Source organism: Phoenix dactylifera, chromosome 3 (genome assembly GCF_009389715.1).
Source record: "Phoenix dactylifera cultivar Barhee BC4 chromosome 3, palm_55x_up_171113_PBpolish2nd_filt_p, whole genome shotgun sequence".
Lineage (NCBI taxonomy): Eukaryota > Viridiplantae > Streptophyta > Magnoliopsida > Arecales > Arecaceae > Phoenix > Phoenix dactylifera.
Window position 1 is genome coordinate 13908933 of NC_052394.1, and position 27332 is coordinate 13936264.

The 27332-nt window shown below is 36.9% G+C and overlaps 1 protein-coding gene across 1 annotated transcript; it reads left to right on the forward strand.

Annotated features, from left to right (window-relative positions):
• The first annotated feature begins 823 nt into the window (after positions 1 to 823).
• LOC103707988 (mitochondrial Rho GTPase 1) lies at positions 824 to 27332 on the forward strand. Its single transcript, XM_008792725.3, has 14 exons — positions 824 to 1200; positions 1282 to 1414; positions 1516 to 1662; positions 2027 to 2203; positions 2341 to 2592; positions 3438 to 3506; positions 7767 to 7822; positions 8211 to 8292; positions 10663 to 10874; positions 11017 to 11086; positions 19780 to 19892; positions 22811 to 22961; positions 23430 to 23616; positions 26794 to 27332. The coding sequence occupies exons 1-14, from the start codon at positions 992 to 994 to the stop codon at positions 26859 to 26861; spliced, it is 1926 nt and encodes a 641-aa protein (XP_008790947.2). The 5' UTR covers positions 824 to 991; the 3' UTR covers positions 26862 to 27332.

Below are 27332 nucleotides of genomic sequence, written 5' to 3' on the forward strand. Positions count from 1 at the left end.
ATCGTTTCCTCCAACAAAATTAATAGATATAAAAGAATGGGCAGTACTAAGATCGAATAAAATACAAAGCATAAGTAAATGCTACTCTGTCATACTTACCACATATTCATAGTCTTTGACTAATCTATCTAGGGTTAAGCTAAACATATATTCTATCTATCAATCCCTTGACATACGCAGCAAGAAAAGGACGTAATAAAAATATAGAAAATAATAATAAATATATATTATATATAATATTTTTTTTTGCTTCTGCAAGAGTTCTACTAAAACATAATTTATTTGCTTATGAAGAAAATATTACTAACAATTCTTTTCCCTTTTTGTGTGTGGAAATAAAAAACAAAAATAAATTTTTGAATTTTTTCCATGAATGAATTGTGTACATGGATTTTTTTTGTTTATATATATATATTTTTGTGTGTAGAATTTATTAGCAACTTTCAAAAATAATTAAAAAGAGCTATTTTTTATCTTTTTTGATATTTTTTTAAATTTTGGAGAGAGGTTGAGTTTTCTCTCTCCTTTTCTTTTAATATATATATATATATATATATATATATATATATATATATATATATATATATATATATATATATATATATATATATATATATATATATATATATATATATATATATATATATATATATATGCTATCTTTTCTCTATTAAATACGCTACTCACCATGTACAAAAAAAAAGAAAAGAATACGCTACTCTTCTAGTATTTCGCAAAGGCAAATCGGAAATTATCTTCACGAATAATTCAAACGAGAATTCCCCGGCTTTTGGACGATAAGAATTCGCACGTGCGAACCTGGCCCCCGTCCTCTCCCTTCTTTCCCATGCACACGGATTAGGGCACCCACCGCCGCTCGCTCGCCCTCTTGGTGGCGGAGCCTCCTCTCTTTTAGAGCAAAAGCCCATCCCCGAAAACCCACACCTCTCCTCCCAGCGCCGGCGGTCGCTTCTGTCTCCTCATCTCTGCCATGGCGGCCAACCCCGCGAGCGTCGGCAGCCGGACCAGCGTCCGCGTCGTCGTCATCGGCGACCCCGGCACCGGCAAGTCCAGCCTGATCGTCTCCGTCGCCACCGAGACCTTCCCCGAGAACGTCCCCGACGTCCTGCCCCCGACCCGCCTTCCCGCTGACTACTACCCCGATCGCGTTCCTACTACCATCATCGACACCTCCTCGAGGTCCTATTTCCTTTCTTGAACCCCCTCCCTCTCTTGTCTTGCCTTAATTTTGGCTTCTTGATTTCGAAAATATTATGTCAGCCCGGAGAACAAGAGCAAGCTTATCAGCGAGTGCCAGATGGCCGACGCCATCGTCCTTACCTACGCCTGTGATCGCCCCTCCACCCTCGACCGCCTCAGTACCTACTGGCTCCCGGAACTCCGCCGCCTCGAGGTTCTTGGCCTCCCTCGTCCACGAAGTTGCCTCCTTTTTGGTTTTCTTTTTTGAAGAAACTTGATAGATTATAAATGCTTGTTCTTGATCTGGATGGGCAGGTAAAGGTACCGGTGATTGTGGTCGGTTGCAAGCTGGATCTGCGCGACGAGCAGCAGGTGAGCCTGGAGCAGGTGATGTCGCCGATCATGCAGCAGTTTCGAGAGATCGAGACTTGCATCGAGTGTTCTTCCCTCAGGCAGATTCAGGTGCGCCGCCCTTCTTCATTGTCTTTTATTTTTCTTTGGTTAATCAGGGACGTGAAATTACAAGCATTGTTGCAATTTTGTGTGATTTATGTCTTGTCTAGGATTAATCCTTATGCATCGCAAAAGATGCTAGTTTATGCTGTGTTGACAATCTATGATCATCGGTGTTGACAATCTTAGTAATACATGCCCAGTTTTCGATTAAAGGATGTCTTGGTATGGGGGTTTGTTCGGATTTTATACCTTAATTGGTGAACGGTTTTGCATGTTATGCTTGGTCCCTTGCTTGGTTCCATTTCTTTTTATTCTGTAACTCATGCTTGTCAATCGAGGATATTAGAATGCAGCTGTTGTCTTTCTGCAGGTTCCTGAGGTTTTCTATTATGCCCAGAAGGCAGTGCTTCATCCTACTGCCCCACTTTTTGATCAAGAAACACAGTCCCTAAAGCCTCGATGTGTGAGGGCTTTGAAACGGATATTCATTCTCTGTGACCATGACAGAGATGGAGCTCTCAGTGATGCAGAGTTGAATGACTTTCAGGTTGGTTTCCATAATGTTTTGCATTTTCTTGTTCTTAGTCGAGATTATACTTTTGGACATGTTACCCATTAACTGTTTGCTATTGATTATCTCTCATGGCCAGTTTCTGAAATGTATGCCTTGTGATATTTGTTCAGGTTAGATGTTTTAATGCTCCTCTACAGCCTACTGAAATTGTGGGTGTCAAGAGGGTTGTGCAAGAAAAGATGCCTGAGGGGGTTAATGAGCATGGCCTTACATTGACCGGATTCCTTTTTCTCCATGCACTTTTTATAGAAAAAGGCCGTCTTGAAACAACGTGGACAGTGTTAAGAAAATTTGGATATGACGATGATATTAAACTTAGGGATGATCTCCTTCCATTAACATTTAAACGAGCCCCTGATCAGGTAATCTTGTTGATTTTTGATGTGCTGTTAAACTTTTATTTATGTTGACAACACATATTGAATATTATTTATTGTTTTAAGGTCTAAGATGGTGATATAGGTTATTGTGCCAAGGAACAATTACTTTGCAAAAATAAGGCTAGCACTTAACATAATGACATAAGAACTTCAAGTTATTTGATTATGATGATTTATTATTCTTGAGTAAATTTTATTATTTTTTCATGCACAGTTATTCTTTGACTCAAGTTGAAAAAGGCACATGTAAGCATGTTTCAAGGGCTGAGGTGGTGAGATGGGTTATTGTGGCAACGCAACAGTTACTTCGTAAAAATAACCAGGCTAGCACTCACTATGATGATGTAACAACTTATCTTCAAGTTATTTGTTGTTAATGATGATTAATGATACTAGAGAAAAATAAGATATTATACAGTTGAATTCATTTCATTTCAGCTTGACAAGTTAGAGTTATATAACCTGTTTTTCAAAATTTGTTATGCATAATCACTTTGAGATTGTTAATTTTTCCTGGTTAACTTTGTTTCTTTTAAATCCTCTGCTGCTCTAATATTTTTGCATAACTTCAGTGATTGGTTGCCTATGGTTTCTTAAAAAGACACACATTTGTTTCAATGTATTAGCTTTAAACTAAACACTTATTCTGAAAGAAAAGAGTATACCATATTCAGGCCCATGCGTGGTGAATCGTTGGCCCCAAGTGTTGGAACTCCTGAAAAGAAGGGAGAAAAATGTTGTTCTTTATTATTGATAAAGGTGATCAAAGTTTCTTGGAACATTTGCTTATTTTTTGTATTATTTTTTTTTTTGGTCTTTTCTTGTAGAGTGTGGAGCTGACAAATGAAGCCGTGGAGTTCTTGAAGGGAGTCTTCTTCATGTTTGATATTGACAATGTACGATTCTCTTTATGTTTTGTTTCCTACATCATCTCACAAGTACTTTCTTGCTCATTGTCTCATAATATTTCTCTTTCACCAAAAGTTACATAATTTCTTCTTAATTTATAATTATACCTAATGATTAATGATGCTCTCATAATTTAAATAATTGTGTTTGTCAGATGCCTATGCTTCCAGTTTATTTTTTGTTTCATGTATGGTGTAATTATATGTTTAATAAGTCAAAGCTATAATATTTTACAGTTTAACTATGTAGTGATATGCTTTGTTTCTTATGTTATAGAATTTTGCTCATCATGATTGTCATGCCCCGAACCCAGAGCGTAACAAACGCCGTATACCTGTATGGCGGACCATACAAGCATGCAAGGCTACTGATCATATCAAAGCAATAATAATTCTTAAAAAATTATTTAATCAAAAATTTATTCAAATAATTCTTACAATAGTTCCAACAAAATATAAGTCAACATATGCTAACTATTTACTTAAATTAAATAAAATATTCTAACTAGTCTAAATAGTCTGACTAGAACTCTAATAACTGAAAGTATCTTCAGAAGATCTAGCGCACTTTTTCAAGTTTCGAGCAATCATGCATCTGGATTTGAAAAACAGAGAAAGTATAATAATGAGCTACACTAGCCCAGTAAGCAACATAACACCCCAAAGTGGGGGGGGGGTCGAAGCATGCCAAATAATAAGTTAAAGAGCAAGTTATTGACTAAGAAGTAATTAATTCTTGAGTAATACATATATCTCTTTTTAATGTATACTACTACAGAAATCCAACAACAGGCTATGGCCATGTAACCCAGTGGCATGTGTCAAAATGCACAAAGTGCCAAACACCACAATTATTAACCACCGGTGGTACAGTATCCAAATACCACTATTTTAATCACCAATGGTGCAGTGTCGAAACCAATTTTTTAGATTACAAGTTGACAGGGCCAATGAATAATCTCCATTGGCGGGATCAGATCATAGTCGTGCTGAGAATACAGATTAGAAAATAATTTTTTTCATAATTTACCTAATTACATTTTTTGGATTTTATAACACAAAACGTAATTTAAAATGATTACTACCATAATATTAACATGCCTGACCTGTTTAACTAAATATAAAATAGATATCAAAATGTAATCAACTAATTATTATTTTACCAAAAATTCGAAAAACACACATTGAAGTATTAGGTTACTTACCTCTTCTCACTTCAAAAATTTCACTTCAGTTAGACGCGTCAGAGCACCTGTTTTAATATCATTAAAATATCATTAATTTCATCATCTCAGAAGCCAAGTGAAGTAAAAATTTAAAATATTATTGGAAAACGGCTTCATGCCTCTAAATTAGGTCGGTCAAGCGACGGTGCCCGATTGTTCAGGTCGGTCCGAGCAAGGAGAATTCAACTGGTCATGTGAAGTTCAATAGTGACCAAATTTCAAAAGATCTAGCTGGAGTTGAAGTCATGGGCCGATCTACTATTCGGGTATTGGGGAGGTTCAGGGCCTCTGCAATGGAGTCAACTAGGTACGAACAAAGAGAAACACGGCTTCATGCTCGATAAGAATGAAGAAGGATAGGGCTAATCGAGCAGTAAGTGCCTGGCACCCCAGTCGATCCGATCAAATTGGAATTCATCTGATCACACTCGCACTAGAATACAGGGGTTTAGAGGGATCAAGGTTAGATAGAGATTAGGATGACCAATTCTAAGTTTCTAACAATATTCAGGAAGGGCTAAGGTGGGGGCTGGCGTGCTGCCTACCGGTTATGGATCAGGGCCCTTCATAGGGTTGATCCAAAATCACAAAGAGAGGTACCATATTTGAATCCAACATCTCTAGAAGAGAAAGTTCATTAGAGAGAGAAATAAGAGAGAAAGGATGGGGAAGAGAGAGATAAGAGAAAGAAAGCTTTTCTCTCTCTAACTAAGGAAGAAGAAGAAAGAGGGTGGCTATAGGTGGTGCTCGGGGTCAGGGATCCAAAAGCCGGCAGCGCCAAAACCAACAAAAACATGGGAACTAGAGCTTCTTCGTCATTTTTGGCCATTGGCTCCTCATTGACGGCCATTGCTTTGCCGAGAAGGGTCGGTGGGAAGTCAGGAGAGTCAATCAAGGGTCCGACATCAAGAGGCGGCGACGTCGGTGGCTGGAAAAAGGAAAGAGGTGTCGATTTTCGTAAAAATAAGGGCAAATAGGGCATCTGATTCTTCACGAAAATCCGGCGATGATCGGCCGAAATCAAAGCTTTCAAGGACCATGGAAGGGGGAGAGGGAAGCCAATCAAAAGTTGTGGAGTTCTTATCTGGCTTTCGGCGACGGTTACCCGTCGCAACAGTGCAAAAAGACAGCTGGCGATCGGAGAGGCAAAAGAATGGAGATTCCGGCGACGGCTCCGATCGAGGAACTTAGGCTCTCTGGTGAGATCAAAGAGGGGATTGGAGGGCTCTAAATATGGTCGAGGAAGACTGGAATCCGGCCCTTGGTCGGATTCCTTCCCTTGTTGCACGTGCACTTTTTTTTTTGGAGGGCCGAAGCATGCTTCTAAGCCAGTCAAATGGACCTGGCCCAGTTCGTAATCAGGCTCGAAAAGGGCTTGGGTATTACAATTATCTTCGGCTTTGTATCCTAGAATGCTGCTTTTATAGCTATAGCTTGACTGACCCAAAATATGTTTACTGCACCCATTAGGCATAGTTTTCAATGGACATGCTTTCTTTTCCAGTCTTGATCAGACTCTGCAAATTTGATAGCTGCAACCCACTATTCTATGATTCCTTAGGTATTACAAATATTAACCATAGGTTCTCCATCTTAAAACTGCATGGTTTAAGCTCATTTCATTTTATCAGTCGGATGACAAGGGCATGATAAAAATGTAATTCTATCTTATCAAGATGCTGAGAAAAATGAGAAACACTTCAAGTCTTTCTTATCAAGATGCTGAGAAAAATGAGAAATACTTCAATTTAGTTGATCGTGATCAAGAACCGCTGTAATTGAGCTAGGATGAACAGAGATTTGTCAAGGCTCGGGCTTCATCTTTGAGAGGAATATCGATCTGAAAACACTAGCTAATCTTGTTTTTGATTTTCTTGCTTCCTTGGCAATAAAATGGGACAATTTACATCTTCTACTAGATCTTATAATTATTGATTCCTGCAGTTATCTCCTTCTGTTCCTTTTGGCGGTTTAGAGACTACTTTATATTTCATTTTCCTTCTTGTGCCATAAGTTTGAATTGCTGAAGTTGCCAAGATACTTGCTTAATTTTTAACAATTAACTTGATAACAATTCCATTGTATAACTCCATGATTTCTTTAATACAAACCGCTGAGGTGAACTCTGGACTCGATATATTTCCCATGACCGTCTTCATCTAAACATTTTCCATTCCTCTAACATTTCAAGTCATTATATGTATGTTCACAACATCTTCCCTTTTGTATGTCCATCATGTCTTCTATAAACAGTCTTCTACATAATCTCCTTGCTGATCAGCTTTGCATCTAGGTTTCTATTGCACATCTCGGTTGCTTATTTTGTTGCCAGCTAATGTCATTCGTCAATTCTAATGAATTATTTCCCACATAATTTATGGAAAGGAGTATTTATTGCATCCTAAATCTACAAATGGAAGAAAGAAACTTGAACATCTGCTGCTTTCTCATTGACAATTTTGTGAACCTTTGACTGCTGTATCTTTTCAATGTATAAAGATCTTTCCAGCCACCAGGCAGTACTATGAAGCCCAAAATACTCATGTATTTTTTAGTTTCCTGTACATAAGATGCACATAACTTTTTGCCTCATTTTTAAATTAATCGTAGGAAGAGATCACTTCAAAATTCAAATAAGTTGGTCAAATTGAAGCTTGAAAATGTCAGTGTTTTCTTTAACAAGCAAATGATTTCAGCACTTTATATGGGTCTGGTTTCTGGCACTTCTAATCTTGCTTATGCTAAGTAATTGTATTTCTTGCTAAGGTTCTATTGTAGTAGCTCCCTTTTTTTGTCATTTCAATATTCACGCATATGCACGCTTATTTGTATGTTTGGTGGATAAGGCGGCGTACATCTGACCCTCCCTAGATACCATAGTGGCAGGAGCCTTGTGCACTGAGATGCCCTTTTTATATGTTTGGAGAAGGTGTTGAAGGGTTTATAAAGCTGCTGAAAGGCATGGGCTTTTATTGTTCTGCCTAATAGTTTCCTATTTGGCCGTTCGTAATTTTGCTAACAGGATGGGGCTCTGCGACCTGCTGAACTTGAAGATCTGTTTTCAACTGCACCAGAGAGGTAAATATGTTTTCTCTCAAAGTAGGACCTAATTTCTTATATTTTTCTCTGCTTTGTAAGGACTGCATAGTTTCATTTTCTACTGTATTCAAGTTGCAGTCTGCAAGCATTCATTAATTAATAATGAATAATTGAACTTGCCACTCAATTATTCTTTGACCAGCAAAAACAACAGTCCGCATAAGTAATTGGTGTGAAATTTATTATATTAGAAGTCAGTGGAAACATTTTGGCTTTAAAAAAACTATCAATTAATCTGGTTTACTGCTTTGAAGTGCCCATTCACTTATATAATTTTTATCCAACTCTTGATATTCTTGATTTTAGTTATCCAACTCTATATATTCTTGTGATTTTAGTTTTCTTACTATTTTCTTATGTGCTACAGCCCTTGGTCTGAACCTCCTTACAAGGATGCTGCAGAAAAGAACGTGCTAGGAGGATTGTCACTTGAAGGATTTCTTTCAGAGGTGCTTAACATGGACTTTATACTACATTTAAAATGCTTTTGTAGCCTTAAATTGAACATCAGTTTTATTTTCATTCTTCTATTGTTCCTATGATAGTGATGTAGTTTTGACTGGTTTGTTATAGCTTGAAAACTCAAACATTTTGATGCAGCTTATTTGCAAAATCCAGAGAACAAAAAAGTAACCTGGAATGACTTGTGAAAACTATGAAAAACCGCAGTATTTCTTGTATAACTGGTGGTTTAGTTTGTGCCTTTTGTTTATGCTCTTCTACTCCACATGTTTGGTAGTTGACTGCTTTATGTCAATTTGTGTGCATGGTTCTAAATAAAATGTTAACCCTCAAACTTCACTTTTAGTGAAAAACGAGATGCTTTTGTTCATTACAACTCCCGGATGAATCATTCTGTTTGCCAAACTTTTTAGATGCTCTTGTTGACCTTTAGGCCAGCACATAAATCAGTGCAGGAATGGTGTGCATTTGTCATGAATGGCTTGGCCTTTCAGGATAAGAACTACTGAGTTTGATCATACAAGTCATATTGTTAGATACCTTTTCATTAAAGTTATTTTTTTTTGAATGATCTTTTAATATCATATTTGTTTAACATATCTTTTATAGAACAAATATGTTAATCAAATACATGACATTTAAACACATAATCTGACATTTAGTTCTAGGTCCACATTAGCATTAAAGATGTTTGTATTTTGCATGCTGGAAATATACTGGTATTGTGTTTAAGACATCATATTCATGTTTTACATACTGAAAGTTCGGAAGATTCTTTGCTGTTGTATATTCCCAAATTGACTTTCTTTCTCCTAAATTGTCTTTTTTCTCTATAGCTTCGTTTTTATTGAGATCTTCCATCCAAGGGTTGAAAACTTAGCTTCAGATTCTTATATGGTTATTGGCTGAGTTAGTTTGAACTCCAGTTTTGATTCTTGCCCAAATTTCCCAAAGCCTGTAAAAAATCAGATAAGGTAATGAAGAAAGAACAAAACAAGTCAAGAAAATAAACAGGCATGTAGGCATCAAAAATGTTTTTGTTTCTTTGGAACATTTGGCATATTATTTCAGTGTTTCTTGATGAAAAAATGATAAATTATATATTTAAAGCAATGAAATAGTTAGAAAATTTATTTTTGCAATAATCTAGAATATAAATCTTCTATTTTTACAATAATCTAGAATATAAATCTTTCTTGATTTTGGCGACAATTTCTTACAAAACAATCCAAATGTCGCTGAAATTGAGTAGTAGAATAGCCAAATCCATGTCAATAGGTTACTTGTCTATTTTTTCGATCCAATTGTTACGATGCTTCTGAATCTTCTAAACTTTCAAAATCTTTGTTTAATCATTATAAAAGACCTTTGGGAATTTGAATACCTAAAAAAGGACAGAGAAATTACCTATATGTACGATTAATTTGTCATTATAAACCATTTTGAATTAAATGTCCAAGGCCTACTATAACTTTGGACTAGTATTGTGAAGACCGAAACTCTTCTGCTTTTTGTTTGGACCTAGGATTTTTGTTCCGGTGGCACTGGCAGGACCAGGAAGAAATTGGTATGTGGGATGGGTGCAGGGCACTGGTTCTCTCTTGAACTGAAACCTTCTGATTGTCTCGATCTTCTTGCTCTGACAGTTAGCACCAGGATGGTTGGGACAGACCAGAATGTAATTTTTTAACTTCTTCTTGTTGTTGTTAATGACCATACTGCCCCATCTCAGTTCCATACTGCCCTAGGGGCAAACTGTGATGGGGCCTAGGATCGACGTTTAAACCCTTGGTTTGAACTTTCATCTAAACTTCTTTCCATGCTTCAATTGGCTTCCAACTCAGTCATTTTAGGATTTTCAAGTTAACTATGCATAATTAGCTGTATATTTACTTATTTTTTTGATCTGTTTAACAAGTTTTAGTTTCAATCTTGTCATGGTCACTTAGTTTTCTTGAACGCTGTACAGTATTCAAACTTATATGGTTAATCACAATCATGAATATTTCCATACAAGTGAATTAAACAATTAAATGCTTGGTATGAGAAATAAATAAATTTAATACAGAGTCAGAGGGTAAAGCACCTGCTGCAATTTTATTTTTCTATTTTTTTTACATTTTCATTTGTTTCTGGCACTATTAAAATGATATACTTTTTTGAAGTTTATCTGTACTTGGTACTGCTAATTCTTTTATTGCATAAGACTTTTGGGTCTGTATGCTATATAATAAATCATTTTGTTTATACACTTGCCACATTATTGTCTAGTAAACTTTGCCCAATAAAACATAGACTTGAGCTTTGAAAATTTATGGTCAGTCTCTCATCGATTGAGTAAATCCTTGTAAATGCAGTGGGCCCTCATGACACTTCTAGATCCAGCAGGTAGTCTGGCTAATCTGATATACATTGGATACACTGGTGATGCTGCTTCAGCATTTCATATAACCAGAAAAAGGAGGTTAGATCGTAAACGTCAACAATCCCAGAGAAATGTTCTGCAGTGCTTTGTCTTTGGTCCTAAAAATGCTGGAAAATCTGCATTGTTAAACACACTGGTTGAGAGGTAAGAGTTCCAGATTCCCTCTAGTTTAACCTGCCTTAATTTGCAATCGTCTAAGATTACATGAAGTTTAATAACTTCTCTTTTATCTATTCAGGCATTCGTCTATTTTATAATTGCTTTTCACTTCTACTTTTTATTTCAGGACATTCTCTGAGAAGTATACACCAACAACCAGGGAGCGGTTTGCAGCAAATATTGTTGAACTACCAGGAGTAAGTATGATTTGGTGTAGAAGCATCGGACATGCTTACATAACTCATGCTTTATATTTGAGTTTCAACTTAATATCTGAACATGTTACATAACTCATGCTCCATATCTGAGTTTTTTGAACGGCGTAAATTTAGAACAGTTTTTTTTTCATTTTTTGTGCTCTAAAATGTTTATATGCAATGACATAAATGTTCATGTTTTTGTGCATAATTCAGATGCCACACACTAATCTGTTTTCTGAGGTCACTTCTAGGCATACATATTCATGCCACAGGCAAATAATACTTGCACATGATGCACTGCATAAATATGAATATTCTTTTTTAATGTTTTTAAGCACAAGCCCAAGTGATTGTATGCCTTAATCTGAAACTACAACAATAAAGCTAAAAATATTTTTGAAACAAGAAAAATAAGGGGAAATTTAAAAAATCTGAGGAAACCTAAAAAGCCTTTAGTTAAAGAAAACATGTATTATTCTACAAATATGCTTTATTTGTCTGTGATAGTATAAAACATAGTGTGAGATACCTCAGTATGAAGTCTGCTTGGATCTTATTATCATTACCAACACAAAATAGTAATTATTGAGACCAATGTTGGTATTGAGCTCTATATCAGTTTTTTCTTGGAATGTTGTGGTACTGTTACGGTTGGGACAGACTGAAAGAGACAATATCAACAAGAATAAAAAGTAACCAAAATAGTCAGTACTCAGTATGGACTATTAGTATGCAACTGGTATGGACCTGTATTGGCTACAGTTATGTGGGCTGGTTCAAGAGAAAACTGGTGTCCCGCTCCTGTATTAGTTAGTGCCCTTTTTTTGTTGGATCAATACGGTACGAGTGGTACTGTTTTGAATCAGTGGTATTTGAATCCTTCATCAGTGAATGGAGATCAATTTGCCCCTAGTTTGAAACATTATCTTGGATTCTTCCTTGCTAATGAAAGTAGGTTGTATCTAGAGCTTGATTATTAACAACCTTCCCTAGATAGAAGATATTTGCAATCTAAGCTGGTTTCAAAATTGGTAATGTTCTTTCCATATGCATCCTTTTCAAGGATCATAAATCAGCATGTGCTTTAGCATTGTTGGATGTAATGTCTGTTTCGAGATGTACCGAACCAAACCAATGAAGAACTGGGTCGGTTCTCCCCGACTGCTCAGTAAGCAGGTTGAGCCCAATTAAAAAAGCCCCCCTCCTCCCAATTAGTCTGTTCGATTAAATAGGCCACTTCATGGTCTGCCATACCTGGTTCGTACCGGTCCGGCTTGGGATCCGTACGGGACCGGTATGGGACCGGTACGTACTGGTCCGGGCCGCTACCGGTACCGGTATGGCGGACCTTGGGCCACTCCCATTACTCCCCCGGGTTGCGATTGTCCCCTCTATGTCCTTCGAAACCTGTCTGTTACTGCCCCATTGCGGATCTTCCCTCCTCTGCCCTCCTCTGGCCCCCAAGCCGACTCTTTTGAAACACTTAGATCTCTCCTGCCTCCACTTGCCATCATCAACACCCTCCTCCTCCTTAGCTATGGACGCCATATCTGGGAGACCGACTAGTGCTGGTTGGTGGATTGCACCTTCAGATGTCTCTCTGGCCTCTCTACAGATCAATCTGCACCTCCAGGTGAGTCTCTCCTAGTCCCCTCTCTTACTCCCTCCCTCTCCTTCCTCTCCCCCTCTCTCTGCATCTCTCCTTTCTCTTCGGCCCTCTCCCTCTCCCTCCCCATGGTTTCGTATGCCGTAGTTTGGTAAGTACAGACTTGTACCTAACCAGCCGTTGGCCGGCACACTTGTCGGTGCCAGTTTTGCCATCCACAAGCTATTCTTTTCAAATTGTACTTTCATTGTATGTTGTGTGTGTGTATTTTAAGTATTTCAAGATCCTCATGTAACCTCATTAGGTTTAAGTTTTTAGCATAAGGATGCATAGTGAAAATGACACTTTCATTTACTTCTTTCTTCCCTGAATCTGAACTATACTTTTTTGTTAGTGCCACATTTATATCTACTTTGCCTGCATTCTATTATATGCTTAAGAAAGAAAATTATTTAGACCTCTTGCTTTTAAGGCAGTTCAATGATGGTTAGCACAGAAGTTTCTCATTGAGAAGGCTTCACATTGTCTTTGTATAATATGAACAGATTGCATCAAGTACAAAGATTTGCTTTTCTAATTTGAATTTTATATGGATTGTCCAGTGTTCTTTTGGTTTTGTAATAAATTGCAGTTTTTGTCCAAGATGTTGCTATGCACATAAGGTAGTAGTAACCATATAGACTCCCTGTAAACTGTGCACATCTCGGATCTAAATTGCTTATTATGTTGGAGGATATACACTGTATATGTGAACTATAACTCATAGCATTGAGTGTGGGGCAAACAAACTATAATTTTTTGAGCCCTTGCCATCTGTAGCCTAGATTTTCCTTAATTTTGAATAAAATTTACTTGGTTATATGATAATTAGCTTGTAAGCATGGATTAAGCACTATAAATTAAGACCTCAATGATTTTTTTCTATGAACTAGATTTTTTGTGAAACTCTTTTAGATGTAGGTTTCTTTCTAAAAAATTAATTAAGCACTCCTTTGAAACTTGAAAATTCAGTTTTGACACAGTTTTTGATTGATGTTATCAAGCCTATTAGCTGGAAATATTGATTTTATAAGATAACCAGTTACTAATTTTGTTTCACTCTCTAGTTATTACAAATGTAAATATTCAAATATTAGAAAAGCAAATGGGATTTTTTTAAATACAAATTTGATCAACTATTTGCATTGGTTATCATATTTTAGCACTATCCTTAGCCTCATGTAACTTTTTGTGAAACGCAGATCTATTGTTAATTTTATGGATTTAAATATGAGGTCACCGAAAAATTTTCATGTATTCTCATGGTATCTGTGGAGTCACAAGGTCACCTTGATGGATGGAGTATTTTATTGCCTTGCATACTATGCAAATCTTAAATGCTTATTATGTTGATGTGTTCAAGCAAGGTCCGCCGAACCGGTACTGAGACTCGTATCGGTCGGCGCCCGGTATGACTCGGTACTAGTTCGGGTCGAACCAAACCGACTGAACCGGTAGGGCGTGCCAGTTCACAGACCGGACACCCTAATTTTCGAACTTTTTCTATGAATTTACGTCTAACTTGATATTTTTTTTTGATATTTTCTTAATTTTTTTTGATATTTTTATGATCCCGGTTTAACTTAGATAATGCATCTTATTGCTTTAAAATGATACAAATCATAAAATGAACAATATAAAATATTCTCAAATCAAGATACAATCAATTATATACATTTAAAGTACAATATACATATCGATATCTAAAATCAGATCAAGTGGCGATGGCTCTCAAAGATATTCGAATCATAAGCATAGTCAAAAGGCACTTCAACCCATCCCTCTAAGGAAGCGGCGGCGTAGGCTTATACGTTTATCCCATAAAGAACGTGCGTCGAGTTATAAACACTCTCGGATCTCTTGCTGATGCTCTAGCTCCGAGAAATGTTTTTTGGTTGATTATACGACTGTGGAGAAGCCCATTGAAATATGCCGACAGCAAAATCTGATTCATGAGATGCTCCGAACTACGTAGTATGGTAGCCACCGGATGATGCCTAGACGCACCATATCTATATCTATATAGGTCATAAGCTACCTGTGACTACAGATAATAGGATCCGGTATACGACTCGGAATCTGATACGTCTATAGATTCTATTCTACGTGCAAGTTTATCTGTAGCTGCATCATGTCCTCTTAAATGACCTTGAGGAGCCTGTCTCCTATATGCAATTGTATCATTGCGGGTTCTACTAGATCGTCCACCGTGGTCCCTATCCTGTGTAGTATGCGTAAACTTGGACTCATTGGTGTATCGAAGAGCACCCTGTGGTTGTTTCATGAATAGTGGTCTTCTGTCCTCCACTTTCTCCATGGCCAGTAGATCCATGACCACCAGAACTGTCATTGCTGCTGCTGCAGGACTCCTTGACACTCTCCATTGGGGCTGTAGGTGCCTTTTGTTTTTCTTTTTTGGTGTGCTGGGCAGTTGTCTTCTTACCCTTCGTGCCCCTCTACCTGGCTATGTCGCCCTCGTGATCGAGTCGATCGGATAGTGTAGTGGCCTCGTCTAAGTATTTTTCGATCATATTTCTGAAAGGATGTCTCAGACAAGGAGTCATGTGATGACCAGCTCTCCTGTGGCTGTGGCTGATCAACTATAGAAATGCGTGGAATATTGCACTTAACCTATTGCCTTACATCGACCCTAGCCTCGCTGGCTATGATGCTGGCCAGTCGTAGAGGCGATCCTGGCTCGTCAAGCTCTGGCTCTTACTGCTGGCCTACAAACCATCCGATCATAGAATCATTTTCATAATCAACGAAAGCACTATTGATCGAATTTGTATACTTGAGCTCTACTTCCTCCTAAATGCACTTTAGCCTCAACCTCAAATTGTAGAGGACATATACAAGATCGTTGAGGCGCTTTTGTGTCAAACAGTTCCGCTACTTGCTGTGGATGAGGGCGAAGGTGGACTGGTTGCATTCATAGCCACTCGAGAAAATCGTTTGGAAGAGGATTTGGATAGCTACCCGCTTAAGATTTTTCGCAGACAGCCCAAAATGAATCCACCATTTAGTTGCAAAAATATTGAAGAAAAATAGATATAAGATAGTGCCATATTAGTAACCATCTAATGCCAGGTGAATTTTTTCCTGTGTAATATACCTGGATTCATACTTGTCTTACTCATGATAGCTGCTCGCTGTCCAAAGCTGTCGCTGCCTCTCTAAATAATTTAGTCTGTGAAAAAGAACCGTGTTGTACTATGTTAATAATAGAAGATATTAGTTAACTTACACATCTTACTTAAGTTAAGTTACCTCTTCTAAATGTAAGGCTGCGACTTCTAGGCCAGGCTCTATCTTATAAATGACATTACGCAGAATCGCTAGAAGTTCGTCATCTATACTGGAACCAAGGGTTCAAGTAATATGCTGCACATAGAGGAGATCATTTTTGTAAAATTATACAAGTACAAGAGTAGAATTTTCAATGTTCTTGCTTACCTGATGCAAGTCCCTATCCATTTGGTAGTCTTACCGCCGCTTAATGATGCCGATGTACTCCTGGGCATGAGCTAGATCTGTCTCCATGATGTGAGCCTTTGCTTTCTTCATCATATGATACAGGAAGCCCATATAAGGATACCTCTCGCTATCCACGGCCCGAAGTACTTTAGTGTCGTGCTGGGCATATCTACCTTTCTGCCACTCGGGACTGATAAACATCTAACGTAGGGCTGCTTTCTTTTTAAGCAGGCTATCAAGTGCAACATAGTTGGTAGCAAATCATGTGACTTCTGGTCTCAAATTTCTCCCCCTACATACCTCTTCATCAGTGAAAGGATCCAGGTATGATTATAAATATATTTGGTGATGGTTTGGGCTGTCTCCACTATATATTGTATCCTACGGATCTTCGCAATATCTATCAACATGAGGTCAATACAATGTGCAACATATAGGGTCCAGAAAATTTGACTGCCACTCCATCAAGATCTCCCCGATGACTTTATAGTGCCCATTATCAATGATGACCTGCACGACATTCTCGTCTCCTACTTGATCAATCACTCCCTCCATAAGTTTGAGGATGTACGCGGCGTTGTCCACCTAATCAGAAACATCAACCAATTTGTGGAAGAAAGTCTTTGTATCATAGTATGTCAGAGAGTTGATGATGCTCCGCCTGATAGAACCAGTCCAACCATCACACATCACAGTCAGTCCATATGTGGGCCATTTGCTCTTGTAGAAGGCAATCCATTTCTCTAGCTCCTTATTGCTGTCAAGAAGCTCACCATAGATGTTCTTTGGGCCGGAGGATCGGTAGCTTGTATGGCAGAAATGGTAGATCTGTAGTACGTATTGTCTGCCACATTCGCTGGGATGTGGCTAACACGGAATCAGGATCCAATAGCTCGCCACATATCTTTCTTATCCTTCTTCAGCATTGAGTCAATCCTATGCTGCTTCGAATATCTGTTGAGGAAGGCATGTAGATCTAAATCATGGATTGGTGCTCCTGGTGGAATCTCTTTGGATGACTTTTTTTTTCTACCAAAATCCTCTAGCATAGAGCAATCCGACCACCGTCTCTGCTGATAGCCTCTCTGACTGAGGTCCTCTTGAACGTTGGATCAAAAAAAATCAGAGCTCGACTTATAGTACGAGGGCCTAAATCAAGTCCTATGCCTAGCCGCCACCTCCTGCTTCCACTAATCATCGAGGCTCGCCTATATAACAGACTGGATCTGTGCCTCCTTGTCATCTAGAGTGGACACGTTCTCTGACTTTTTATAGTGATAGAAAGTTGGCTCTATCGCTTGGCGGTCCATCTCTGCCTTTTTCTTGGCAGCCCTCTTTTTTGTTGTTCTGAAATCAGCGAGGTGCTTCTTCATCAGCTGTCAAATCTCCTATGGGCGTTTGCAGCATATAGATACGTCGAGGTGACCACCAGCTAAGTGTTGCTTCAACCTAGTTATTTTTCCTCCCCTGAACTCTATGTTGCACCAGTTGCACTGTCAATGGTGTCGACTCGAGAGCATTTGCCCATGCTCCCAGCCAATATCACGCTCTGGATTCTTCTTTTTTTTATGGCTCCATTTGTACACCGGGTTGATCAAGTACGCCAGTTTATCAATTATTTAAAATTAGCAAATTAGTAATACGACGACGATATTTTTTTAACTCAGAAAATACATCCGATTTATCTAATACATAATTCTACTTTTATTTATTTATTTATTTATTTATTTTTAATAATTTTTATTTAAAAAGTTTATGTATCATAAATTCAGAAAAATATGATTTGTACCTCAAAAATTACTTCTGAATTATGTAATACGTACTACTAATTTTTCGTAATTTTTGGTATTAATTATATATTTTAAATTATTTTTATATTTAAATTTAATTTTTAAATATAAATATTTTAAAAAATTAATTTTAGCTTAGATTCATGTAGAGCCCAATAATGGATGCTACTTATTTTTCAATTTTTTCAAATTTAGACCTAAGTTATTGTGCGCATGATCGCATCAAAACTTGAATGAATATACACCAAATTTTTAAATAGAGTAGTTTGCATGCCCCTAAATACATTTCTAATTTTACATTTTTTTATTTTTTATTTTTAATTTTTTTTAAATCTAAAAATATTTTTTAAAAAAAATATATATAAAATTTGAAAAATAAATTATTTTATGATAGTGTGTATATCGTCCATAGATCTACAACATATAAAAAAATTAAGCCCAAATTCAAAAATCTGGCATGATCTCTTTTTATTTTGCAATATTTAAATTATTTTTTTAAGCCTCTTCCAAAAAAGAAAAAAGATAGAAGAGAGGAAGTACACCTTATTTAGTCTTGGCTCATTTTTCTGATAGCCTAAATTGGTATTGTTTGTGGATTTTTTATAACAGGGGAAGCTCTAGCACTGTGGCAACTCACCGTTGGAAAAGCCCGAAAAGGCCTTCCCAACGCTGCTGATGGAGCTTTTAAAGCCTCCAGCAGGTCATTGTGGCATTATTGCCACAGCACCCGCACTGCGGCATTAATGCCCCAGTGCCACTTGAGTCAGTGCAAATTAACCGGTTCGCACCGAGACGGCATCGAACCGGTCGAAACCATCTGGTTCCAGCCCGAAAAGGACCGGTTTTGGCCAATCCCATTACGTATGGGCCAGAACCATTTCCTAGTAGCAAACCGACCTGGTTGTAAATCGGGTCGATTCGGTACTGCTCGAACCAGGCGGTTCGGCCCGATTCGGTAGACCTTGGTTTCAAGATTATTATATTCTATAATATTGATTACATTATATTGCTTATAAATTTTTAGGAACAATACGTAATATCGGTGCATTCTAGTATGTAAGGCCAATATAAATGCTAAAGATGACTTGGGATGTATTATTAGTTGAGAACTTCATTTGAGTTTCTTGTGTTGATTGTGTTTAAACCATTCGAGGTTTTCGTCCATCTGCTAGTTGAATTTAGTGTAAATTAGAAGGTGACATGCCGATGAAGTATATTTTTGCTTATAATTGATGTCTGTCTGTTCTTCCAACTTTTTAATTATCTTCCCATGTTTTCTTTCTTTCTAATATAAATATCATTTTAATAGTTGTGGGTTCATTTCTTTTTCTTGGTTTGTTTCTTAAATAGTGTTCCCTTTTACTAGTAAAGTGAAATCATCTCACCATGTGATAGATCATTTTTGTTCATCATACATTTCCAATTGCTGGTCTTGATATTACTAGCTTAACTTCTTTCTGTTTTTTCATTATTTCTATTGTCTTATTCATGCATCTGGTTCTCATGAAGTCAGTTTTCCTTTTAGGTGCATAAAAACTTTAGTAGGCCATATGTTTTGTTTATGTTGATCCTGCCCTTGGAGTTGCCATTTGATATGTTACATTATGATACTTTTCTTAGTCCATGACTGTTTCTTTTGCAGAGCATAAAGGATAGCATGTAGAATACATTATAATATAATGAGTGCATTAAAGAGACCTTGCATGCCATTCTGCTGCAGTGGTTGAGTTTTTGTTTCATTCTCTATCTAATCAGATGATTTGGTGTCATTTGTGAAGGGGGTAAAAAAGACACTAGTGATGCGAGAGGTACCAGAAGATGAAGTCCAAACGATGCTCTCAAATAAGGAGTCTTTAGCAACTTGTGACATAGCAGTATTTGTTCATGATAGGTACTAACCTGCCCCTCTTACCATATGTTCTGTATACTAAACTATCCTAAATTTTGCCCTAAACTCCAAAGTGGTGACTGCATGCTAAGCGTCTGCAATACCAGTATCCAACAAACAGTTGTTATATTCATCCCGATTTTAAGCTTGCAACAGTCGACCACCTTTGGATGAATTATGCTGATATAGCATTGTTAATCAAATAATGTATGCCGTAGGTGGTCTGTCTTAATGTTAATGGATATGGGTTTATCCTAATGACTGCTTCTGCCCAAGTGATTTTTTGCATTGGAAGTATGGCTGGATTATGCTATTTCACATGTTGATGGGATGCTGAGTAGTGATTTTTCTTTCTTCTTTCCTTTTTTTTATTTTTTGAATTGGTCTAGTGGGTTGGTTTTGGATCTATTTACATGGTTTAATTGATTACCAATCAAGGGCCACTATGATAAGGCAAAACTTGTCAGTTGGTCGCTTTAACTAGATACGAGTTATGTTTCAGCCTGTTAGGATGGTGGAAAGTTCCTTTTCTTCCTTAACCTTGCTTCTCTCTCCCACCACCCTTACTCTTCTAAAATCTAAATCACTCTTTATTAACCCAGTAACATGTTTCATTATCTTTCATGTTTGGTCCCATATTTATACACCTTTATATTTTTTAGGACAAGCTTGTTGTAGAGTTTCTAAGCAACAACTTATCGATAATAAGTTGAGGCAGTCAGTCTTGTGTAGCATGGATTGAGTTTGTGGCCAACATGGCATTGGTTTTAAAATTTCACTCAAAACTAATTATATGGCCAAAGCCCTTCTATTTATGATTTACTTATGCCCAAGGTTCACAATCTCAATATTCGACCCCGTACCATATTGGTATAGTGTCAGTATGCCTAATACGGGGGTCGGTTTGGTGTACCAACGCTCAGTACATCTTTCGTACGGACTATTAATTTGGTACCAATACTTTATGGTACGCCCGATATGGGATGGTACACACCTATAGCGAAGCTTGCTTATGCAAGTTTTTGTTCTTTTTTTGAATGAAGTATTTATCTAGACTAACATAGATTTTTGTAAGTTCTTAAAAAAAAATGGAAGCATTGCAATGCAATGAGATTGTTAAGTAAAGTTTTAGGCATTGCTTTGGCTATTCTAAAAGTGAGATCTTGTAGGTATCTAGATTGCCATATGTTGAAAGGCCATCAAATATTGAAACAATACATTTCACTCCAAACATGACTATCTTTCACATTATAAGTTTAAAATCACTTTATATGATTGACATAGTGCAGTACTGCCAAATTATACATCTTAAGGTTCTGAACAATATAGCATTGTCTTAAGGTTCTTAACGCATTGCTTTACATTCTCGACTAGATTCACTTTCTTTATTTTTCGTTTTTCTTGATTTTAATTGTTCATTAATTTTTATAAGTTTCAATCAAAACCATTTATGTTGCTGAAACAGAAACTCAATTTCCTTAACCAAAACCAAAGTCAATTTGCCGAATGTTGATATGTAGTAACAGTTTTAAATTTGAAGAGCCAAGGCTTCACTTGGTCCCGAAGTATTTTTTTGAGGCTGATATCTCCATATTTCTTGGCCCCAAGGTTTGCAATCTTGATATCGGTACCATACTAGTACGTTATCAGTTTGGTACGATACGGTATGCAGCCTGTATCGAAGTAGCACTTAGACCATTTTTCTCACTTTTATCTTTGTGTGCCTCGGTACGGGTTGGTACGTACGTTGGTACGAGCTTGTACCGACCCAACTATGCGTTTTGTATTGGTTCTGATCCGGTATGGTACGGTATGCCCTATACTGGGTGGTACAACAGTCCATGGGTCTGAAATTCCTTACTAAATATTGGAAGGTGCTAGCAAACATTACTCGTTCTTTACCTTCTCTTTCTTTTTTTTAATAAATGCGTATGGGATCTGTGTGATATATTTTTTATACGAACATTTTATTTTCATCTTAAGATGTTCGAAGGTGGCCTTGCCATGCAACGATTTATTGATGTGATGACATGTGATGATGCATATCCTGTGTTTGAAGAAAGATTCATTCTGAGGCACATTATACCAAAGGCAAAAATCATCTTGCATTGAGATATTTCTTGATGCAAATTCAGCTGTCTTTGTTGTTCAGAGAAGTATTATTGGTATTATGGAAAAGCAAGAAGCTGGCATTTTGATTAGATCAAATGTAGGCTGTAGGGTGAATATCTTGCATTGGCAATTTATTGTGGATTTGTGGGAGCTGTTCATGTTAAAAAACTTTTAGCAGAGTTAGAGGTCATGGTTAAAGAATCACTGAGTTTGCATTGTAAGAATCACTGAGTTCTCCATTTTTACTGGAATAGTGAAGAAGATCGTCACTTCGTCCAGGAGACAACAGAAAGCGATGACTTCTTAGTTAGATTGCAAGCTTTTAGCTGACAGGTGCATGTGCACCAGTTCGTGTATGCATGTTTGTGCATTCTTCTGCGTGCTTGCATGTGTGTGCATGCGCATGGCCATTTGACTGTATGAGTGAGCAATCTTATGTTGGATTGCTTTCTTGTTTAGGAATTGCCAAAACAAAAATTGGGACTATGAGTCACCAAAATTGGCTCTGATATAATCTATAATTAGTATTTTGTGATGCCCATTTCATTGCTGTATGATTTTTAAACTTCTGAGAGTTCTCTCGTGGCATTCTGTGACGTATATCCCTGTTATTATTCTTCAACCTATGGCCGACTTAATTTCTGTATACTTCAATTAGTATTAAGGTATCACTTGTGCCTTGAGACCTAGGTTTTTAACATTACATTCCCAATTATGTCTTTATTTGTATTTCTTGAAATGATTCTATTTTTTTTTATTTACAGTTACATGATTGCATGCTTATGATGTATGCCTTTTTGTTTGTGCAGTTCGGATGAAAATTCATGGACGAAAGCAAAAGATTTGCTGATGCAAGTCGCTAGTCATGGAGAAAATACTGGCTTCGAGGTTCCTTGCCTTATTGTTTCTGCTAAGGATGATCTTGATCCATATCCCTTGGCCATACAGGACTCAACGAGGGTATGTTATGTTTATTGTTGTCTTGTAACATTTGCATTTTTGTGATAATAACAGCATCTTGAAATCTTGTTCATATTCTGCCTTCATATTTGGAAAATCACAAATTTATCCATAGTTATTTTCGAGGTCAATAGCATGCGATGCTTAAACTAGTATTAAAATTTTAATTGGAGAATGTTTGCATTACATCCTACATTTTAAAGGTTTATTTCTATATCCACCAACATCCATGCATCTGGTTGTCATTTTGATACTATTGATTATTAATTAATGTTTAATGTGTTGCATTGCTGTTCCAACGTTTTCTTTTGATGTTTTATTCATGCACTAGAAGCTCTTATGTTGGTTTTTCTCATTGATCTGTGCTTTTTTTAATTGATTGTGCACTAAGTAAATAATCATTGTCTCATGGGGTCTCTGTATCTACTGATCTGCTAAATACATGTTTTTGCACTCATGCTGCTTCAGGTAAGCCAGGACATGGGAATAGAGACACCTATACCTGTCAGCTTTAAGTTAAGAGATTTCAATAATGTCTTCCGTAGGATAATTACTGCTGCACAACATCCCCATATGAGCATTCCTGAAACTGAAGCTGGAAGAAACCGCAAGCACTATCACCGGCTCGTAAATCGTTCCCTCATGTTAGTTTCAGGTATTGTTATTTTCATGGCAACACCTATCACAGCAAATATTAATTTTGCATGGTAATATTTGATCATGCAAAACCACATATGCTAGAATTCTGATTTTGTATTACTTCAGAAAAAACTGCAGAAATATATCTATTCATATTAGTTATAATCTTCAGATTCCTAATTTTCTAGTAAGATAGCCGTAGAAGTCAGTTGACATAACCATTTATGGGACAGAAATTTTTGGACCCAGAACAAAATAATATTGCTATTGCTACCATGAAACTTAGTAATTTTCAGTTGGGCCTCACTTTAGGTCATGTTTCTGAAAAGGTAATGCTACATCTGCTGTCCTAAGTTCCTATCCCGTATCTGTTCCTGCTAGTATGCAGGAAAGGAAAATTTAATATTTATCAGATGATTGCTTATTCTTATGGAATTATTTTTTAATAATAAATTTAGCTGTTCAACTTAGTAAGTTTATTTGTTGTCTGCTACCTTCTTTTATTCATTGTTGGTTTATTTCTTATGGTGTTATAAATGTCTAATGATTCCATATGGTCATCCTTAATGGTGCCTCCTTAGTTTGTACACAGGTCCATTATCACTTAATTTCATTCCCTAACTGATGACATGTCTGAACTTGTAAGCAAGTCTTTATGATATCTAATCAGCCACTATTTGCATTTTTATAAGCTTACTCTTTATATCCTTTTCCATGTACCCAGAAAAAAGGTTATCCTTCCTGTCCATCTTGACCACGAGTTGCATGTAATGGCAAACAATTTCTTCTATAGTAGTTGTCTTAGTTCACCACCTAAACTTGTTAGCTTTTGTCTGCCATGTATCTGAATCAACCTTTTGAATTAATAAAAGCATAGACAAATGGTTGGCTGTACTAATAAGGTACTGGCACCACCAAACCCCTCGGTAAAAGTCCGTACCATCACTTGGTACATAACTCATTACTTCTGTGGTGTTAGTACGTAAAATCTTGGTTTGTTTTCTATATTTTTAATATAATTCACTATCAAACATGTTTATGTATTGTTATACCTTGTATTATCATGTAAAATTATAATTTACAAGTACTAAGGAGTCATCTAATATGGGAGTTTGTGCAAGGGCAGGAATCCTATTTTAGCACTTTCTTATGGGAGCCCAGTTTTGAGATCATATTGGATAATGAGGTTTTTTTTAAGACTAGCTGTACCAACAAGCAGTAGGTATTGCTTTTTATTGTTGAATAAAGCATCTTTCTTCATTAGAATAGTCTTTATCTCTTTATCTCAAAGATGCTGGCTCCATGCTTGAAAAGTGATGAGGACTCCATGGGGAGCTTCTCTACATGCACATGCATGCATGCATGCATCTGATTTATTTTATTATTTTTTATTCTTTTGCTGCACAGATATGTAGTAATATTAGTTTTACTGGAATTTTCCATTTTCTTCACTGTGGTTACCTGTACCATAAAATTATTACATTAAATCTTCTCACATCAAGCTGTAACCAATGTCCACTTACGATTTAGTTGATAATTTTAAAACATTTTTTCTTTTTGATCATTCTAGAACTTTGATTTGTCATCTCTTGACATTGAATAGAAGATTTAAATATAAGCATTTGAGACCTAGCCATGTGTCGTTTAGAGTAACTTTTCTATGGTACTCTGGTCATTCTTTATTAGTTTTTTAGCACAGCTAAACTGGTTTGAGATTAGGAAATTTAGATAATAAGGAATGGTAAAATATAAAAATTACAAAGCCTTCTCTGATAATATGTGATGTATTTGGTTGCTTTATGTCCTGGGATGTAGTATTACTAGGACGATACAGTTATATGTTTGTAGAATGCCATGTATCAACTTGTTTACCAGTATCTCTCGTAGCATTTTAGCTCTACATAACTCTGCATAAGCTAGCAGAAATTAGTGTGGGCAAATGGAGGACTCATGTAGCTGACTCCAACTAGTTTGGGATTAAGGCTTAGTTGAGTTGAACTGAACTTTGCATAAACTAGCAGGCTAGAACACACAAAGATACTTAATGATGCATGTCGATTTATTTAATATGACCCCACCTTCAATCTTCCTTGTGTGATTTGATCAGAAGTTGTTGACATGGTTTACTTTGCGTATTTGCAATAAACAAGACATGGAAGAATGCATATGCTTTGAAGCCAATTGCAATGAAAGGAAGCCTACTTTTGGGTACTTTTACTTGGTGTATGGGTGGTTCTGCAACAAATGTTGCCCTTTTCTCTTCGTAGTAATAAGCAGTACTTAAAATTTCATTCTTCTCTCTTAAAGAATCAAACTGTGCTTTTCCTTTGTTTGAGGACTAGTTTATCACGGGATTAGTGGGATTGGATTTAGGCCAAAATCAGTATAATTCTATAACTTATGAGAACTATTGGAGAAACAGTCCCATGTTTGCATGTAATGTTAACAAGCCTGAGGATGTCAACAAACCTTGCCAAGTTCTCGGTTTACATGTCAGTGATAATTTGGGGGTGAGGGAATTGGGTTGGGTTGGGTCAGATGCAGGTCATGTTTATTAAATAGGTCAATAGTCCATATTTTAATCCGACCTTTTCATTAAATAGGTAACTTGACCCAACCTGCATGACCTATTTATTAAAAGGGTCGAATCAGGTTAAATAGGTTAAGTAGGTTTTTAATAAGTTAAATAAGTTTAAACGGGTCAAATGGATCTAAAATAGGTTAAGTAGATTTTAAACTGGTTAAACAGGTGTGAATAGGTTAAACAGGTCAAAGGCCCAAACATGAACCCAGCCTATTTAATAAACGGAAGTGGGCTGGTTGACCCGTTTATGGCCAAAACTCATTTATGCTAAACTCGAACCTACTTAAAAGAAGGAAGTCATTTGAAGTTTGGGTCGACGAATCAAGTTATAAATTGCCACCCTAATGATAATCATATTTATATGTAAAATTAATAAACACTGTCCTTTTTATTTCTACTCAGTACCATGCTTGGTAGTTTCCCTGAGAAAAATGTAATTTATTTACTATCCTCATTATTAATTAATTTATCAGCTGATAGATGGGTCCAAAAAAGCAGTTCATATTTTTGTGTCAATTTTCTTATGTGAGGGGTTGCTTCTTTAGCTGTACTTGTTTTCTTTTCCCAACTCTCACTTACTCAAATTTTGTTTGTGGTTCATTATTTCAGTTGGGGCTGCTGTGGCAGTTGTTGGACTGGCTGCTTATAGGGTTTATGCAGCTAGGAAGAATAAATAGCCTGAGGATCTCAATTGGGTGCCTCGAGTTGCTTGGCAAAACAGCAGAAGCGGTTGTAGTAGCTTCGCTGCTTTTTTGGAACTGTCCTCTGTGGCCTTTCGTTCTTCGAAGATGGACGGTTCTATCACCAGCTTCCATCAAGGCCAGAGCAAATTTCTAGTTACAACGCTGTCTCTGGTTTTCTGTTTCTGCTTTTGAGATGTTTAAATGTTGTTGCCTTAGCCTTTTATTGATGGAAAGCTTGAAGTTTTTGTTGGTGGATAAGGGTAACCTAAACGCTCTAGGCTGCCCTTCTCTTTTTTGTTATTTCTCATATCTGTTACGTTGTCAGATGGCTCAATTTTGGAGTCTCTGGCTTCCGCATACCATCTCTTGTGCTAGGGATGAGAGCTTGTTGGTTATACAGATGGAGCTATACTACGGTTACCATGGGGCATTTTTATTCATCTCCATCTTAAAACCATTTCCTTA

Bases quoted from the DNA above. Each gene is read 5' to 3' on its own strand.
- LOC103707988 (XM_008792725.3), top strand. From the start codon at position 992: ATGGCGGCCAACCCCGCGAGCGTCGGCAGCCGGACCAGCGTCCGCGTC. The intron at 7,823-8,210 runs GTAAATATGTTT...TATGTGCTACAG, and splicing joins TTTTCAACTGCACCAGAGAG to CCCTTGGTCTGAACCTCCTT. The intron at 22,962-23,429 runs GTATGTTATGTT...ATGCTGCTTCAG, and splicing joins CCATACAGGACTCAACGAGG to GTAAGCCAGGACATGGGAAT.